Source organism: Asparagus officinalis, chromosome 6 (genome assembly GCF_001876935.1).
Source record: "Asparagus officinalis chromosome 6, Aspof.V1, whole genome shotgun sequence".
Lineage (NCBI taxonomy): Eukaryota > Viridiplantae > Streptophyta > Magnoliopsida > Asparagales > Asparagaceae > Asparagus > Asparagus officinalis.
In genome coordinates this window covers 25,405,106-25,425,667 of record NC_033799.1, presented here as the reverse complement: position 1 = coordinate 25,425,667, position 20,562 = coordinate 25,405,106, and the positions used below count along the sequence as shown (strand labels likewise).

Here is a 20,562-nt window from a genome sequence, read left to right as displayed (position 1 = left end):
TTAAGATCAGTTGGGATCTTAACTATCACAATTGTCTGCCTTTCAGTGAATGATTATGATTTGCACTAAATGAAAAATGTTATAATCATCTTACAAATAAATATAACTATTTAAATATTATATATAAAGCGGTTGTGAAAATAAATAGTATATACAGGATTAAAAATACATATATAAGTTGATTTCCTATACATAGATTAAGGCTATGTTTGGCAAAACAAGCTGAAAGCTGCGAGATTATAGCTGAAAGCTGTTAAGCTAGCTGAAAGCTATGAAATTATAGCTGAAAACTGATAGCTGTGTAGCTAGCTGATTGACTAGAGTTATTTGGCAAAAGTAGCTATATAACTAGCTTAAATTTGTTAAATGACTAAAAAGTACATGTAATATTATTGATATAAAATTAGAATTATTAGGGGCAAAACGGAAGAAAAAAAGATTAGCAGCTCCTTCCCAAAGACAAACGCTACTTGATGTAGCTTTCCAAAAGCTATTTGCAAAAGACACAATCTTCAAAATAATCTCCTCCTATTTTTTGTCACCAAACATCTCTACTAGCTTATTGACCAAGTCAATAAGACACAATCTCTTAGATAAGACACAATCTCTTGTTGCCAAACAGTGCCTAAACCCCACCATCATTAATCAATATAGATTAAATCTCTACTTGTGCAAGTTGAAGCACTTCTGCAAAATCAATTGGTTCAACCATGCATATATATCCAAATAATGGTTTCTTTAAACAGCGGCAAACATGAAAGGTACGAACAACCTTATGTATGATAATATACATACTTAAAAAGAAACAAGCTACATGTCACACTAAGTGCCAGCAAGATCATTATTCTACAAGTCTAATCAGCAAAATTTTGGAGTCTAGAGGAGGTGAACGACTCAAAAAATATATATAAAACGATAAAGATCTCATTATAAAAATTTGCTCTCCAAAGTAGAACATAAAGGGGCCCAAAAGTTGAAAATGACCTTGCCAGTTAATTAATTAAAGTCTGCGTATGATCGACTCACATAAAACAGTGAGCTTAAACTGGATCCCACTATCTATTATTTTCTAAAGGGAGACGCATTTCAGTGATATATGTGAATGAAAAATGTTAATAACTGAGTTATAATATCTAAATGAGTATCATGATAACGCCGATAACTTACGTACTAACCACCATAGTAAAAAAAAAAAAACACACACACACAATTTTTACTTCAATCACACCAACAAGTACCAAGTTGATCAGGAGAAGCTCCTTCATGCCTATCGTACACGTGTGCGTCAGACTTGCCGTCCGCGCCGACAGTCCACATCACTCCATAGAAAATTCTAGAAAGCTGACGTGTATCCAGGTGTGCAACAATGGCATGCCTATCCTACACGTGTGCATGGCGTGCCACGTGGCACCAGCCCCAAAAAAATTGCGACCTATAAATGGGGAGAGCAAGCTCTTCCTCGTTCTGCATCCATTCTAGCCACTCTTTGATTTTTTAGGCCTGCCGTGAATCACTCGCCTTCCTCTCATTAATTTGCATTTTCATTGTACGTTCTTATTTAAATTGCGAGGAGTCAAGTTGAAGAACAAAAATTTCAGGTAAAATTAAAAAGGAAGAAGAAATTCAATCCAAGGAGGAAGAGAAGAAGATGTTGGACTCGAGAGGTGGAGTTTTGCCGCTCACTTCGCTGAATCACATCTCTCTAGTCTGCAGGTCCATCGAGAAATCGCTTGATTTCTATCAGAATGTTCTTGGTTTTGTTCCCGTGAGGAGGCCCGGGTCCTTCGATTTTGATGGCGCATGGTACGCTACATATTTGCTTGTTTGAGAAATTTACCATGAGTTTTTTCTGTTGGTTTTGTTTCTAACTGGTGGTTTTTGTGTATCATAAGGTTGTTTAATTATGGAATTGGCATACATTTGCTGCAATCAGATGACCCCGAGGGCATGACGAAGAAGACCGAGATTAATCCCAAGGATAATCACATCTCCTTTCAGGTATTATTGTAGGATTTCATTCTCAAAATTCCAATACTTGCTAGTTTTCACCAATTTTCACCTCAAAAAATACCTGTTAGGTTTCCTAGGGGGACCATTTTTCAATTTCTTGCTATTTATTTAGTGCTCGTACTTAAATTTGGATCGATTATTTCCTGTGTCCGCTAGCTTCAATGAGTGGTATAGAGAGCCCAAATCTTATCAAAGCGAATCGTTTTCAAAAGAAATCAATATCGGGACGGTTTTGAAGATTTCACTTGCTTTCTCTTGGGTTGCGTGCTACAGTTCTTCTTTATGAATTTTGGACCTAACCATTCTCATGGCATCAACACACCTCGGATTAATATTGATTAATGACGGAGATTCCTAAATTTTTGGTTTTTAGTCGCTTTCAGCCGTCATGATGGGGACCACGAATGAAGAAACCTTGCTCATATGCGCCATGTACGTGCATGAACATAATCTTGTAAGAGTAGCAAACAAACAAACATCTACAGTGACTGGGATTCTTGAAGAGTCCTGTTTTATTTGCATTTCTCACACCGATCCAGTACCTCATCATTTATCTTTTAATAACAATTACGTCAGGGGTATCCGGGTATGCATTAATTATACGGATGATCCGGGGATAACCCGCATGATCAATAATCTTAGTTAGCGGTCTCAGGATTATCCGGGCATCTCTTCTATACTTATAGTAGGATTAGTAAGATCCAAGGGGTCACTGTTCATATATACTACAGTAATTGTTACAGTGAATTACTGTAGTATGAACAGTAACAAGATCTTACACCCGCACTCGATATTACTGTTCGTGTTACACTAAAAAACTATAGTACAAACGGTGAATCGGGCCTAAGCCTCTATGCTTGAAGCTAATATTCATCCTATAGTGATTTCTGTATTATAAACAGTAAAACAAATTAAACGTATTAAAACGTGGATTCTTCCTCAAGTATATATAGAGGAGTAGATATGATTTCTAAATCGGTTGTATTAAAACTTTGATCATTCTTTAAGTATATAGGAGTACGTATGATTTCTAATTTTAAGCGCACAATGATTAAATTAAATGTGTTAAAACTTAGAGGAAGACAAGTTTAAAATGGGGTGCTTAAAAAAATAGGGGGCTGTGTTTTGCACGTGGTGCACACTAGTATACGTAAACCATAAATCAGGTAGAGAAAATGAGGTCTAAGACCCAAATGTTTTGTTGGCGTACTGTGGACTCAGTTTCATGTTCCCACATTAGAAATCTCTCTAGTGCATCAACTGTCCACTAATCCGTAATTATTAATTTACTAGATGTTGTTGGTGTGATTCCTCCTAAATATTACATCTGAAATTTTTTATCATCATCTTCGTACGATCCAGTGCGATAGCATGGCGTCGGTAGAAAAGAAGCTGAAGGAGATGGAGATAGAGTGCATCAAGCGACGAGTCGAGGAGGGAGGAGTCTACGTCGACCAGCTCTTCTTCCACGACCCCGACGGGTTCATGATCGAGATCTGCAACTGCGACAACCTCCCGGTGATCCCCCTCGGCGTCGGGGAGCCAGTCGGGCTGTGCAAGAGAGTGGGCCTCATTAAGCAGCAGCAGGGACAAACCCAGTCCCAGGCCAGGAAGACGGTGCAGTGCCACTCGGGCCCAGCCATTATAGTGAGTGAGGATTCTCACATCTCTTGTGCTTGATTAGTAGCAGAGAGATTAAGAGATTGTATGGTCTTATTATGGGCTTATATAGTTGATGAATAAGAGAAGAGTACTGTGAAGGGTACTGATGAAGACTTTTGTTACTTTTCAATTGTTTTGTGGGTGTGGAGACGGTAGTGGCGCTTGTCCATACGTATTTGGATCCTCTCCACTACAATAAAGTACTAAAGAGACCACTACTTTTAATCTTAATCGTTGATTACTTGATAGGAGGTTATGATACAATCTAAATCTAACACTCACCATACTCTCGTGTATTACGCTCATTTTTAATTTGCAGTCGAAGAAAAAATTACAATCACCAATTAGATAATCAATAGTTGTGATTATATAGTGGTCCCTCCACTACCTTTTAGATAGTGGAGAGAATCTGAATTCTGTGCATCCAGGGGCAGGCATATCTATTAGCTAGCCAGGGATGCACATGTCTCTTAACATTTGCAATTTACATTTACAAAATTACATGTAAAATTATACTTTTTTTTACATCCCTTTTAAATTTTAAAAATTGCACCATAAGATCCAAACTATTTAGAAAAATTAATGAAATTGATAACAATTTGAATTAGTCTATTGAAAAATAAAAATAAAAATAATAATTTAACAGGTGTATTAAATATATTTTCACCGGATATTATAATTTTATAATATTATATTTTTTAACTTTTAGAAAAATAAACACTTGTGGACAGCTCTTTCTTCATCCTTAAAAAAATATTCTGGATATTATAAAACTTTTTTTAGGATATTATAATTTTTTTATGGATACATTTTTACCAGATATTATAACTTTATAATATTATTTTTTTACTTTTAGATAAATAAACACTCGTGGGTAGCTCCTTCGATCTCCGTCCTTAAAAAAAATTCTGGGTATTGGAGATTATAACTTTTTTGGATACATTTTTACCTGATATTATAATTTTATAATATTATATATATTTTTTAATTTTAGATAAATAAACACTGATGACAGCTCCTTCTTCATCCTCTAAAAGAAAATTCTTTTGAAAATTCTTTTCTGGATCACTGTGTGTACTCATAATATGGGAGGCACTAGAGGCACACCCTTGGACACACTCTCAGCCACACCCCCTCTGTCCTGCTAGCAAATTCAGGAAGTCCACAATGGAATTTTTTTTTAAAAAAACTCATCTATTGGGGTCCCGCCTGTACTGTAGCAGACGAGGGGGTGTGGCTGAGAGTGTGCCTAAGGGTGTGCCTCTAGTGTTTTTCAATTTGAAATAAGCATATCTGTAGCACCCAATGAAATAGACGGTTCAAGCCTCTTTATCATCATGAAGCGCAGGCCACCGACTCCGCGCATCATGTCGCGATGGGCATTCTTTTTAAAGAAAAATTGATCGTCAGATCGCAGCACGTGTAAACAAGCTATGCGATGTAAACGAAATCGTACAATATCAATCATACGACGTAACCGCCCACAAACAAGAGGGCAATTAAGATCAACACCTTAACCTATCATTTATCAAATACACTAAAATAAGGTCCCGAGATGCCGCATGTCAATAGATTAGAGCATTAATTGACCTTTCATCTTCAATTTATATCTATATATAAAATTTCTAAGAATACCACAAATGCTAGATCTTTTGATCTAAGGGTTCATCTTCAATTATATCTATATCTATATATAAAATTTCTAAGAATACCACGAATGCTAGATCTTTTAATCAAACAATTAAAGGCCAGCTCGGCGTCGCATTTTTTTTAGGGTGCTTCTATTTATCCTTCTGAGAAAAGGTTAATATATAATAACGTTTTGTGAATTTTTTTTGGCACCCTTGTTGAAATAACTTTTGTTTTAAGGGGGTGCCCTTAGAAGCAACATAAGGATACTTCTAAAAGTAGATTCTGCTTTTTTAATGTATATACCATATATTCTTTGTATCTTTTAGTAATCTACTGAACATCTTAACTGCTTTTTAAGCCATTTTGATATTTAATTACCAAATTGCTACTTTCAATATATAAATTGTTTCTATAAACTGGTATTATACGCGATTCATTTTAAACTCACTAGTAGAATTTGGGCATCCTTGACGGGTAGCTATCAATACCCTGTTAGTAAAAATCCCGTCAAGGACATGCACCCTTGAGGAGCTAAATATCCCTGGCCGTCAGGGATGTTTGTAAACTTCCTTGACGACAACGTCGTCAAGAATGTTCATCCTTGACAGTGTTACCGTCAGGATGTTTACAAACATCCCTAACGGCTGTCTGTCAAGGATGTCCTTCCTTGACGGACGTGCCATCAAGGATGTTTACAGACATCCTTGATGACTACCGGCAAGGATCACTACTGCAAAGGGGACTATTGGCGACGGAAAAATCCGTCGCCAAAAGTCCAAAATCCGTCGCTAAAAGTTTTAGCGACGGAAAAAAAGAAATTCCGTCGCTAAAACTCCGTCACTATTGTCAGGGTAGGTAAATCTACTTTTAGCGACGGATTTGTCGTCGCTAATTTATAGCGACGGATATATAGCGACGGAAAATTCGTCGCCAAATTATTAATTTTTGGCGACGGATTTTCCGTCGCCAAAATAAACTTTTGGCGACGGATATATAGCGACGGAAAAACCGTCGCTATATAATTTTCCGTCACCAATAATTATTGGCGACGGAAAATCCGTTGCTAAAAGTTGTTTAGTGCACATCTGGCGTGTCAGTTTTCCGTCGCTAAAAGAGCTTTTAGCGACGGAAAATCCGTCGCTAAAAATAATCTGAATTTTTTTAAATTTTTTTTTGAAAATAAGAAATTCCTGTACAATATATTTCACAACAATAACCTGTATAATAAATTTACCAAACACAAGCACATATAACACATATTTCACGTATATATAACAATTATTTCACTAAAAACATAATAAATATCCCAACATTAGAAATGTTATTTATACAGCACACCCATTGTTTTTAATGTTAAAACAAATAAACTCAGTCCCGATCATCATCATCCTCATCCTCATCACCAACTCCACCTTGTCGAGAAGTCCCAGCCTAAAAAAATAAATAAAACGTTATAAAGCAATACGTACATCATCAAATACTGAATTTTACAGTAAAGTAACAAATTGTAAAACAACAAGGCATAACATGCAAGTATAGCAATAATAGAGTATCATGGCATATTCTTACATGTTATATGATTCAGAGAGAGTATCATGGCATATATTTATGTATTATACGCAAGCACGCACATGTTTTTAACAACGCACGCACCCGTACCTATCTCCGCCGACACGCACACACGCACGCACGAGTACCCAGCTCAACCCAATCCCCACACTTCCCCCTCCCCCACCACGACCAAACCCAACATCAAGCACGCACATAACGATCACGACAATACAACACATGCAACACCACAACACAACAATAACAACACCACCACCACTACAATAACAATCCCCCACCCACGAACCAACCAAACTCCTACCCCCCACCCCCTCCCCCTCCATCATCATCACCACCACCACCACCACCACGACGAAAACACCCACCAACCAACAACATAACCAACGACCCTACACACGAACGCCCCACAACAAAACAAAATAACAACTAACTAACCAACTCACTATCCAATACAACCATCGCTACGCATGCACGCACCATCAACACCACCATCACATAAAAACATTAAGTATATAATTTTAGTTGTGTTTCGGAGAGAGATATAGTTTGTGTGTAACAGTTTGTGTGATATCATTTAGTCACATGGCATACTCGTAACTAAGTAAGAATTTTATATTTAATTCATTTAATTAAAAAAGAAATATACATATATATATATATTACCTGATCCGCCAAAAACCGTCTCCTATATGCCTCCTGAGCATCAGAAGGCAGAGTCGATATGAACTGGGTGAATTCCAGCTCCCTCTGCTCCCGGCGCCTCCGTTCTTCCTCCGCCATCTGGAGTAGCTCCGACTCCCGACGCGACTGCCAATCTTCCATCGCTTTCATCCGCTGCTCCATAGTCGGGTCTTGAGAAGAACTGCATCCTGGTGGAGCTGCAGACTCGTAGGTGCTACTGGACTCGTACGGCCGATGCTCGGATCCTCTCCACCTGTATCTGTTCTTCCTACTCGGTCCAATGACCGTCTCGATGATGCTATCCTCCTCCTCTCTACTTAATCGGGTCGGAGTGTTAGAATCGACCTGAGTCTGTGATAATTGCTCCTGCACCTTAGCATGTAATTTCTCCTACGATATACCAAAACAACCCGGTCAATTCTAACACATTTAAAATGCATTGTTATAAAAATTAAATATACAAATTAACTGCTACTTACAGCCAGATCCCGGTTCTGCGCTTTCTTCACTTCATCGGCGTAATTTGGACTCCAACCAGTCAGAATACGATCTGCAAAATGCCCGAGTTCTCCCCTTCCCTATTTTATTCACATATATCATTAACTCATAACACATAAATTATACTCAAATTGATAACCTAAGAGCTAATATATTATATACCTCAAGCGCCAATTGATGATAATGCTGGCTGAAGGACCTGGAGCCCCCGTGATGCTCGTAACTGCGGGGCGCATTGCGGTTCCTCCTTGCTATTTCAGCTTGTTCCTGCAAAAGAATGTTAAACAGATATAATATAGAATTTCAAACAATAAACGAAGATATATACTTCAATAATACCTGAGCTTCGGCCGTGTCCCAATAATCGCAAAGTGCAAAAAAATCAACTCCATCGGCGCGCTCGTCAAGATGCCAGTAACGCTCCCAATCTTCTGTTCTTTGAGTAAAATATTTTTTCTTCAGCTCTGACCGCCACCTCTTGAACGATAGATTGATTTGCGTGAAGCAGTAAGTCCAGGCACAAGCGTAATCGTCAAGAAAGAAAAATCGCTTCAGCATACAATGAAAAAAGAGATACAAATCAGTGTGTTAAACAAAATAATAAAATGACTAATAATTATGAGAATTAAAATAAATGACTCACACATATATATCGCCAACAAGCCACCAGCGCATCAATCCGCTGCGACTTCCACGTCAAATATATGTTGAAGAAATCATGTCTCCTGGCTAAAGCGGCGAGGAAATTGTTGAAAGAGTTAGCAAATGGCCCGACAGGCACGCCGTTCTCCCATCGGATCACGGCCCTCCGACGAATATCTGGGACGAGGTTCTGTGGCTTGGTACTACTGCGGCCGCGCCTAGTAGGTCGCTCGGTACCTACGAAAAAATGAAATTCAGGCGAAATATAAATCAATCAATATCGATAATACAAATTAAAATATTAACATATAAACTATAAAAATCTATACACACCTTTCAATTCGAGGCATCTACGCCTTGCTTGTTCATACCTCTGCTGTGCGATAAGTCGCAAATCATGATAAGCATCCCAATCCTCCTTCACCTTGGCCGGGTCGTGGGCTCGCTGATCCGGAATAGAATCCGGCGGTAGTGGCGCAGCTTCTACAGCTGCGCTATATGGCTCATATCGGCGCTCCTCCAATACATCTGCAGCCTGAGGAGGCGACGGCGGCATCTCTGCATGCTGGGCAGGATCAACGAGTGTCTCCGCATCAGGTGGAGCATCTCCTCGTCCTGTGTCCTGTGGCGGCCCGTCATGTGTAGCAGCGATGCGGCCTGCGTAGGAAATGTGAAAAAATAATGTTAGGCTCGTATTAATAGTTTATAGAAATGTACAGATATAATAAATAAATAAAAATACCTGACGTAGAGCCATGTGCGTCGCCTCCAGAATGTCTACCAATAAGTCTCTCAAGCGCTCTCTTACGTAATCCTTTTGTCATCTATACTTTGAAAACATAATGAGTACCCAACAAAACTATAATACATGACAAAAACTGATACATGATAACCAGTCAAACAGATAATATAAAGGCAATACTATAATACATGACACAAACTGATACATGATAACCAGTCAAACAGATAATATAAAGACAATACTATAATACATGACAAAAACTGATACATGATAACCAGTCAAACAGATAATATAAAGGCAATACTATAATACATAACACAAACTGATACATGTTAACCAGTCAAACAGATACATGAATGTTCTTTTTAAATCATAACCAAGCATTATATTATTATGATGATGTTGAGGCTCTACTCTGCGACCGTGTGCGGTTAGCCTGCGACCGTGTGCGTGCAGACAAAAGGACTGTCCTTATAGTTTTATCGACTCTACCGTGGACTCGTTTTTTGATTTTACGCCTTGGCTCACATATAATCGCAGGTACATCAGGGCGCGCCAGTGCAATTTCATCCACCAGATTATTTTGTGTCAAGGAAAACTCAGCAACTGTTTCGTCGGCCAAGATAACATCTTCATGATCTTCATCAGACACGGCTTCATGAATGTAGGATCTAGGCGGATTCTTAAGGACAACCCATTCGTCATTTTTCATTATATCTTTGACATAAAAGCACTGTTTTGCGTGAGCAGCTAACATGTACTTTTCAGTCTGATATATTTCCTTGTTAAGATTAACGAGTGTGTAACCGTAGTCATCCTTCGCCTTTTTCAGCTCACTCCAACGAACCTTAAACATCACATGTCTGACTTCATTATTAATCCCATAGAAAATCTCCACAATGTCTTCTACCTGACCGTAGCAATAGATTTCACCTTGTATCGGATTTAGATCTTTTGAACTAGCGTATGACAGTTGCGAGAAGGAGCAGAACACACCGCTATTTTGCGTTTGTCGTCTCTCTTCGAAACCGATGGTGTTAAACCTAAAGCCGTTGATACAGTAGCCTCCATAACGCTTTACCACGTTAGAAGGACCTCTGGCATATAAACATATTTTCTCAGGCAGGTTAACCCCATTCGTAATACGTCGGTCAACCTTTAAGAAAAGAAACAAATAGTTTAAATATCTGTTGTCAGGCACATATTTGATATACGAATCAGAAATGTAAATAAATCTTACTTCACCCTTCAGCCATGCAGGGAATTGTCTAGAGTGTGTGTCCATAACTCTTTTGTTTTTTGTTCTGCATTTAAGAATAGTCTGGACATATCGGATGTGAAGCCTAGAATAAAATCATTTACAACAGTTAAATAGAGATAGTTATTGTGATGTGATATGATCTGATTCAAACAGTTAAATACTTACGCCGCGTATATGTTAAATGTAGTATCATTACTCAAGATATATGTGTGGGCTTGATCTAGCTCCATTCTGGGGAATCTAGTGTCCTCCCCACGATCATTATAGAATGTTCCGTCAATTATTCGTTGGGGACGGTTGAGCCTTGTCTCCACACCCCGCAAGTAACGAGAGATGAAATTCAAACTCTCATTACTTATATAGTTCTCTGCTATCGATCCTTCAGGACGTGCACGATTATGCATCAAATGTTTCATGAAACCCAAATACCTACAAGCATATAGTTTCATGATTTGTGACAAAATAAAACTGATATACGTAATTTAACAAATATTAATTGAGCATTATAATAATAAATACCTCTCCACAGGGTACATCCAGCGATATTGAACTGGTCCTGCGATGCGGGCTTCATATGCTAAATGTATTGTGAGATGCACCATGACCGTAAAGAACGAGGGTGGAAATAGAATTTCCATTTTACACAGTGTATTGGCTACACGTCCCTCTAATTCTTCAAACTCCCTGACATCAATCACCTTGGAGCACAACTGCTTGAAGAAACCGCAATATTCTATTACCACCATCGCGAGTTCCTTCTCAGCATGTCGCAACGCAACCGGGAGAAGTTGATGCAATAGAATATGATGGTCATGTGTCTTGAGTCCCAAAATTTTCCTGTCCTCAATATGCACATTTGCTGAAATGTTTGAAGCATAACCATCCGGTGTCTTCACGGACTTTAGAAATAAACACATATTATGGATCTCATCCTTCGACAGTGTGACACGGGAGGCTGGGAGTACAAACTTTCCGTCACCCTTATCTATAGCTTGCAGTTCGGGACGGATGTTCAATTCTGCTAGGTCTCGACGTGCCCTTAAGTCATCTTTTGATTTTTTCCCGTCCTGCAACAAAGTGTTCAAGAGATTCTCGCATATGTTCTTCTCGATGTGCATGACATCCAAGTTGTGACGTATTTTTAAACTTCTCCAATATGGCAATTGATAAAATATGCTGAATTTTGACCATCCATGCGGAAGTTCAGTACCCTTAGAGACACGCACATGCGATTGGACAGTGCGAGGTTTATTTCCCATCCTTGTTTGCTTACCCTTTCCCCTTCCCTTCCAATTTTGCTTCAATATTTTTCTCCTAACCCCAAATGGATTTTCTTTGTTGAATCTTTTCTTTCCAAATATTTTTTTAGGTAGAGGATGTAGAAGCTCAAATATTTCTTCCCCGGTCAGCCTTGGTGGTGCCGGTCTGTTTTCTGGATTGCCGTCGAACTTTCCTACTAACTTTCTGAACTTGTGCCCTGTAGGTAACCATCTTCTGTGTTGCCAATAACAGAACTTGCGGCTGTATTTCAGGAACTTTCCCTCATAATCTGACATGCAAACCGGACAAGCAATCTGACCCTTCGTCGACCATCCAGACAAGTTAGCATATGCTGGAAAGTCATTAATTGTCCACATGACCATTGCACGCATACGGAAAGCCTCCTTACCATAAGCATCGTAAGTGCTGACGCCTTCATCCCAGAGAAGCTTCAAGTCGTCAATTAATGGTTGGAGGAAAACATCAATGTCATTTCCAGGAGAATATCTTCCAGGGATCAAGAGTGACAGTATCATGTATGGCTGCTTCATGCACATCGACGGCGGCAGGTTGTACGGTGTCAGCAACACTGGCCAGGTAGACCAAGCAGAGCTCATTACTCCAAACGGATTAAATCCGTCGCTAGCAAGCCCCAGCCTAATATTCCGAGACTCCTTACCAAAGTCAGGGTATATACGATCGATGTGCTTCCATGCCTCACCATCAGCAGGATGTCTCAATTTCCCGTCCTCTTTACGATCGGTCGAATGCCATCGCATATTCTCAGCCAGCTCGGCAGACATATAAAACCTCTGCAGCCTAGGAATAATAGGAAAATATCGGAGAACCTTCACAGGGATTCTGCTCTGTTTATTGGATGATATGCCTTCAGATGTGCCCGTATGTTTTTTCCAGCGTGATACATGACACGTCGGACATTCCTCTAGACCTTCATTACCCTTATTGTACAAGATGCAGTCATTAGGACAGGCGTCTATCTTTTTGTAATCAAGACCCAGGGTATCAACAATCTTGTGAGCTTCATAATAAGTTGTGGGGATGCTCTTCTCGCCGCCTGGAATGACTTTCCTGAGCAAGTCTAATAACATATCGAAATGTGTAACAGCCATCCCACTGAGTGTTTGGATATGAAGAAGCCTTTTTCTCTAACAACATTGATCCCATCTGACGAGTTAATTTTAAAGAGTATGTAATAAGTCTCTGTGGACAAATAGATCCAATAATAGCTAGGTATAGAACATGTAATATTCACATTCACCAAGTTATCCTCAATTACATACAAAAAAAATGAAATTTCACCAGTGAGCTTTCAACACAAATCAGTGCATGCATAAGAGGAGCTCCATGCCATCATCAATCAGACTACCTTGAGACTCCATCTTTACGTTTCAGGTAACAAAAGAGAGATTGAGGGGGAGAGAGAAAGAGAGTACCTTGAGAGGGGTCGGGCAGCAGGAGGCGGGCGGCGAAGAGGAAGGTCTCGGAGACGGTGACGAGGGGGAGGGAGGAGTCGTGCTGGGGGACGTAGGCGGAGAGGCGGCGGAAGGAGGAGGGGTGGAGGGGGGAGGAGTTGAGGAGGAGGTGGCCGGACGAGGGGGCGACGCGGGCTGAGAGGATGTCGAGGAGGGTCGACTTGCCAGCTCCGCTGGGGCCGACGACGCCGAGGGGCGCGGGTCCGGCGCCGGCGAAGAGAACGAGAAGGGGGAGAGGAGGCGGGGATGAAGAGAGAGGGGGAAATGAAATTGAGAGAGGGATTTGGGATAAATCCCTCTCTCGGGCGCGGGCTGCCCAAATTTTTTGGGCACGCCCTCGCCCAATTTTTTTGCCAGCTCATACTTTTTAGCGACGGAATTTCCGTTGCCAAAAATTTTTTAGCGACGGAAATTCCGTCGCTAAAATTATTTTAGAGACGGATATTCCGTCGCTAAAGTTAAAGTTTTTAGCGACGGAATTTCCATCGCTAAAAATGATTTTCCGTCGGCAAAATAATTTTGCCGACGGAATAATAGCGACAGAATTATCCGTCGCTATAACACGTCTTATAGCGACGGATATTTCCGTCGCTATAATTCCGTCGGCAAAACCCCGTATTCTAGCAGTGGATAAACATTCTTGACGGCCACGTCGTCAAGGGTGTACATAATCTAAGAAAAAAATTCCCAAAAAAATAGATTTTTTCCGTTATATACAACATATATCCTATACACGATAATATTTGAATAAAAATACACCCAAAGACATCAACAAACACAATAATTTTATCATAATTGTCAAAACGAATCACATTATACACTCAAGTCATCCATAAATCATACGTAGAAATCTCTCATATAACCGACCAATCACCACCACCACAGACAAGTCTAGGATATATAAAATACTAAAAATGGTCTGAAGGCAAAGTACATTTTATCCGAGATAACCATAAGCCAACATCAAGAAGAAGCTTATATCCAGAGGCATCCTGGTGGTCCATGGACTGCAAGCTTTCAGCAACAAGCTCTTGCCGTGCACCCTCAGCTGCAACAAGGACCATGTGCCCATTTTCTTTATGTCTCCTCTCTAAATATTCATACAGTTCACCTTTTCCTTCCAGATAAAAGCGGGACTCTGGCATCAAGCAGCAGTCCTAAGAGAGTAAGAAAAGAAGGAAAACAGAATATTATCATTAGCTTTTATCTTAGAAAATGGTAAAATTGAATGGATGTAGAAAACTCAATGCTGTGGCTAGCGGTTGCGTAGGTTAATCATGCTTGCCGCGTCTCTGCTTGCAAGAGCAACACATATACGTAGCAATGAACACTGTGCAAAAAACAAATGATAAGAAGAGGTCAGCAGTAAATCTTGTTGCATCAGATCTGAGACAAACATAAACATTGTGAGATAACATAAATTTTGTTGTATCATCAAGGCATAGCCTTACAGCTAATTTTACAAGCTTGCTATGGGCCTCTGGCTCATTGTTAGTAATCAAACTTTTTACTGAAGTTAACCAACTTACAACTAAAGTTGAAAATAACAATAACGCATAATGCAATGCATAAGATGTTGGACTTTTTGTTCATGAAAAGGCAATTTTGCCTTTGTGAATAGTCCCACATCGGAAAATGAGAAGAAGTTCAAGAAGTTTATAATGGTTCACATCTCAATGGACTTTGAGTTAGTGTTTTGGGCCTAGTATTGTTTGGGCTATTGCTCCACACACGCGCGCGCGTACACCACGCCGCACTTGCATGAGTTTTTTGCCTCTTAAGTTTTATTTTTTTGCACGTTTTACACAAGTTTGTAACGGTTACGGGAGTTATGGAAACGTATAACGGACGCGGGATTTCTGTGTAACGTCTGCGGACTACCAGCGACGGTTAAGAACAGTAAAGGCTATATAAAGAGCTGAAGCTCAACAAGAAGAAGCGAGAAGAAGAAAACATCCAATNCAGTTTTCCTCAAAAATTTTCTCAGCTACTATTTACTTATATTTCGGGCAACCATCTTCGTCTGAGCAGAAGCTCTGCTACTCACGCTCGAGTACAGGGGCCGGTCATTTCCGGGGGCTTTTACCGCTAGGGGGTGAGGATCGACTACGCCAGGACGAAAGATGGGTCCTCTATCTTCTAGGGCAGTGAATCACGACTACACTCGTTCAGGTCTGGTGTTCTAACTCTTTTATTTTTAGTTTTATAATAATTGTTTTAATTTTTAACAGCAATCTAGAAAATAGATAATAATTTTGCTGTTAATTTAAATCTGCATTTTTAACCTATAGTTAACTGTTTTAATTTGTTAATAAATCTGCATTTTTAACCTATAGTTAACTGTTTTAATTTGTTAACTAATTTTGCATCTAAATTAGTAGTTAAAAAAATTTTTAACCTATAGTTAACTGTTTTAATTTGTTAACTAATTTTGCATCTAAATTAGTAGTTAAAAAAATATTTTGCTGCTTCTGTTCACAATTTCTGTATCTGTCACTTTTCATTTACATATATATATACAGTAAAGAAACAAAAAATCTTTAAGTGAACCGGTTCAAGTTTTCTTAGATTAGTTGGTGTCTAAGGCAAGGTTTAAGTTTAAGTGAACCGGTTCAAGTTTTCTTAGATTAGTTGGTGTCTAAGGCAAGGTTTAAGGGTTGCGTAAAACGCTCTGTAAGAAATAAGGTACTTAATAGATCTTTGATCAACCTCTAGTACTATCCTTACCTGGTCAAACTACCAGAATAAAACTTTAATCTTTTGGTTAAAGAGCAGGTTTAATTAAGTTTCTGGTCTAATAGTATTGACAAAATTCTTCACCCGTTCAGATTTCATCTACCTAGATTAGTAAACTCAAATTGAACTTATGGCAATTCCTGATCATTCAAAAAGTGTCAAACCTGAGAAGTTCACCGGTGTCAACTATAAACGGTGGGCTAATCAGATGAGATACCGGCTCACTACTTTAGGTCTCTTAATTATCTGCTATTGACACTCCTGAGTCTTCTACTAGTGGTTCTCAACCTTTGACTCCTGATCCTGAACAGCCTGCTCCTTCCACTTCTGGTTCTGGTGCTAGCTCCTTTTCTAGCTCTATGAAACCAGAAGAAATCAATTATCATTATTGTCATAGGATTCTTAGTGCACTTGCAGACAACCTTTATGACATATACTATGAGTTCAAAAGTGCAAAAGACCTATGAAATGCTCTTGAAGCAGAATCTGGCTATGATGATGCCGGAATTTTGCGTTTCACCTCCTCCTTCTTCAATAAGTTCATGATGGTTGATGACAAGCCCATTAATGAACAAATTCATGAATTTATAGATTTTCTCCGTCATCTCCAATCAAAAGGAAACACTTTTACTGACGATTATAAAGTTTCCTGTTTGATTGATAAACTCCCTCCCTCCTGGTCTAGATTTGTTGGAAATCTCTGACATAAGCAAGGAGATCTAACCTTAACTGAAGCCCTCAATGCTATTCGTATTGAAGACCAGCATAGGCAAAATTCCAAAACCAAGAATGAATCAAAAGCTAAAGTAAACTTGGTAGAGGATAAGCCTAAATCTAGGAATTTCAAACCCAAAGGGAAGAAATTCAAGAAAAACCAACAATCTTTTAACAATCTTCCTTCAAATCAAATCCTAATTCTTCCATCCATAAGTTTGATGGAATGTTCTGCTTTGTCTGTGGTAGAACCAACCATATGGCTCCCAACTGTTTCTTTCAGAAGAAGGAACCGGCTAAACCTGCTCCTAAAAGAAATGGATCCAACAAAGTTAATATGATTGAAGAGAATCCAACCTCCTTTAGGTTAGCCTCCTCATCTCATCTTGTAAATTCTCTAACTTCTTCCATTGATTGGTATTTGTTACACCTATCTTCTCAGAACTAAAGATAAAGTCTTAGATAGGTTTAAGGTGTATAAAGCTGAATCTGAGAACCAACTTGACAGGAAGATCAAGATTCTAAGATCTGATCGTGGGAGGGAGTATACCTAAAATCATATGACTGAATATTGCCAAGAACACGGTATTATTCATGAGGTTACTACTCTCTATACACCACAGTCTAACGGGGTAGCTGAACGAAAAAAAAAGAACCCTATTGGACATGGTAAACTATATGTTACTCAGTTCAGGAGCACCTAAAAATCTCTGGGGTGAAGCTCTTCTCTCTGCTTGTTTTATTCTCAATAGGATTCCCCAGAAAAATTCTGATACAACTCCTTATGAATATTGGAAGGGGAGATCTCCTAATCTGAACTTCTTCCGAGTTTGGGGTTGCTTGGCTAAGGTAGCTATTCCCGAACCTAAGAAGAGAAAAATTAGTTCCAAAACTATTGATGTTGCTTTCATTGGATATGCACTAGATAGCAATGTTAATAGATTTCTAGTCATTAAACTCTGAAATCAGTGACATATCCAACAACACTATCATTGAAGCTAGAGATGCAGTCCTTTTTGAAAATATCTTTCCTTTCAAATCCAAAATCTCAGAAAATCCTAGTTCATCTCTTCCTTCTGATTTACCATCTTCCAGCTCTTCTCAGTCTTTTGATATTGAACCTCGAAGAAGTAAAAGATGTAGAATTCAAAAGGATTTTGGAGAAGACTTCTTTACATTTCTTGTTGAAGGTGATCCAAGCTCATTCCAAGAAGCAATGGATTCACCTGAATCTCCTTTCTGAAAAGAAGCCATTGATAATAAGATTAAATCTATCATGGAAAACCATACTTGGATACTCACCGACTCACCGACTTACCGCCAGGTTGTAAACCTATTGGTTGTAAGTGGATATTCAAGAAGAAACTTAGAGCTGATAGTTCCATAGATAAATTTAAAGCTAGATTAGTAGCTAAAGGCTATACTCAACAAAAGGGCATTGATTATTTTGATACATATTCTCCTGTAGCCCGAATCTCAACTATCCGAGTATTATTAGCCTTTGCTGCTATCCATAAGCTGATCATACATCAGATGGATGTCAAGACTGTTTTTCTGAATGGTGATTTAGATGAAGAGATCTATATGCACCAACCTGAAGGCTTCATTACCAAGGGTCAGGAAAACAAAGTCTGCAAACTTATTAAATCTCTGTATGGTCTTAAACAAGCTCCTAAACAATGACACCAGAAATTTGACAGAGTTATTGCTCACTATGGTTTCACAGTGAATGAACATGACAAATGTGTTTATTCAAAAGTGATAAACAATGACTATGTCATTCTCTGTCTCTATGTTGATGATATTCTTATCTTTGGAACAACTCTTGAACTAATTTTAAAAGTCAAGAATTATCCTTCTAAGAACTTTGACATGAAAGACTTAGGTCTTGCTGATATGATACTTGGAATGAAAATCTCTAGAGATACCAGAGGAATATCTTTGAGTCTTTCTCACAGTATTGAGAAAATGCTGATCAAATTCAACTATCATAACTCTAAACCTATTTCCACACCCTATGATTCTTCTATATCCTTGAAGAAAATTAAAGGTGAACCTGTATCCCAACTGAAATATTCTCAGATGATTGGATCTCTTCTATACATATCAAATCGAACCAGACCCGATATAGCTTATGATGTAGGGAGACTGAGTCGGTATACCAGTAACCCTAACCTAGATCATTTGCATGCCCTAGAGAGAGTATTCAAATACTTGAAAGGGACAATTGACTATTGCTTGACTTACACTGGATACCCTGATGCTATTGAAGGGTATAGTGATGCCAATTGGGTCACAGATTCCAACAGTGTAAAGTCAACATCCTGGTATGTATTTCTTTTTAGTGGTGCTGCTGTATCCTGGAAATCATGTAAGTAAACAGTAATTGCGAGGAGCACCATGGAATCTGAGTTGATTGCTCTTGATACCACTTGCACAGAAGCAGAATGGTTAAAAGATCTACTTTCTGAACTTCCTTTGGTTCCTAAACCCTTTCCTCCAATTTCCATTCATTCTGATTCTAGATCTACCATAGAGCTTCTAAAGCAAGTGCATGTAAATAAAAAACTCAACAGACATATTCAAATAAGATATAAGTCTGTACAATGCCTGATAGGCAAAGTTGTGATCTTGAACTTTGTAAAGTCTGAGAAAAATCTTGCTGACCCTTTGACTAAGGGATTATCCAGGAGTGTGGTTCTGGATTCATCGAGGGAGATGGGGTTAAGCCCATAAGAGAGGACACTGACAGTGGTAACCCAACCCTTATTTGGAGACTTAGTCCCAATGTTGGTTCAATGTGGTAGAAACAAGCTGGACTAGTGACACTCGTGTGGAGCATCGACCCAGATATATTCATATATCACTATGTAGCTTGTGCTATTACCCCTTCTCTATGATGACGATGCTCTTATGATACAGCTGGCTAGGCTGAGTTTTACTCTTAATAAGTCCAACGTGTGTATTATGGGGGATATTAAATAAACAGCTATAGTACCCTTTGAGGACTTACCTATGTGAGAGGAACCGTGATGGCCGCGGTTGGGGGGGCTGGGCTAACCCTAGAAACTCTCATGAGTCGATTTTTTATGAGCATGGCCTTTAACGCTCAACCTGCTTTGCTCAATAGATGAAGACGTATTGTGTGTGTGTTTTGTTAATACCTGACTCAAGGGGCCTAATTCAAGGCCTAGTTCATTATGTCCCTCATGTGGTGATAAACTCACTAAGGAAAGATTCAAAGTCGAAAGCTACCTCTCCCGAATTCATGATACGAAAGGTTGCCCAACCTATATCTTTTATGATTTACTGATTCGAAAGCTACCTCTCCCGAATTCATGATACGAAAGGTTGCCCAACCTATATCTTTTATGATTTACTGATTTACTTATTGTTTTGTTTCAGTCAAATGATTTACTGATTTACTTATTGTTTTGTTTCAGTCAATATTGCCTTTTGGGGGGGACTGTTGGACTTTTTGTTCATGAAAAGGTAATTTTGCCTTGTGAATAGTCCCACGTCGGAAAATAAGAAGAAGTTCAAGAAGTTTATAATGGTTCACATCTCAATGGGCTTTGAGTTAGTGTTTTGGGCCTAGTATTGTTTGGACTGTTGCTCCACACACGCGCGCGTGCACGCACGCCACGCCTCGCCCCGCCCCG

General features: G+C 39.1%; 3 protein-coding genes across 3 annotated transcripts; 1 reads left to right on the top strand and 2 right to left on the bottom strand.

Moving 5' to 3' along the window:
- On the top strand, positions 1,479–3,903 carry LOC109845398 (methylmalonyl-CoA epimerase, mitochondrial-like). Its single transcript, XM_020414654.1, has 3 exons — positions 1,479–1,803; positions 1,893–1,998; positions 3,373–3,903. The coding sequence occupies exons 1-3, from the start codon at positions 1,649–1,651 to the stop codon at positions 3,688–3,690; spliced, it is 579 nt and encodes a 192-aa protein (XP_020270243.1). The 5' UTR covers positions 1,479–1,648; the 3' UTR covers positions 3,691–3,903.
- Positions 6,638–8,824, bottom strand: LOC109845932. Its single transcript, XM_020415170.1, has 6 exons — positions 8,698–8,824; positions 8,392–8,601; positions 8,215–8,319; positions 8,034–8,132; positions 7,537–7,944; positions 6,638–6,735 (listed from the first exon to the last, which is right to left on the bottom strand). The coding sequence occupies exons 1-6, from the start codon at positions 8,725–8,727 to the stop codon at positions 6,673–6,675; spliced, it is 915 nt and encodes a 304-aa protein (XP_020270759.1). The 5' UTR covers positions 8,728–8,824; the 3' UTR covers positions 6,638–6,672.
- On the bottom strand, positions 8,769–9,475 carry LOC109845931. The gene is made up of 4 exons (XM_020415168.1): positions 9,437–9,475; positions 9,028–9,351; positions 8,828–8,931; positions 8,769–8,777 (listed from the first exon to the last, which is right to left on the bottom strand). The coding sequence occupies exons 2-4, from the start codon at positions 9,248–9,250 to the stop codon at positions 8,769–8,771; spliced, it is 336 nt and encodes a 111-aa protein (XP_020270757.1). The 5' UTR covers positions 9,251–9,351; positions 9,437–9,475.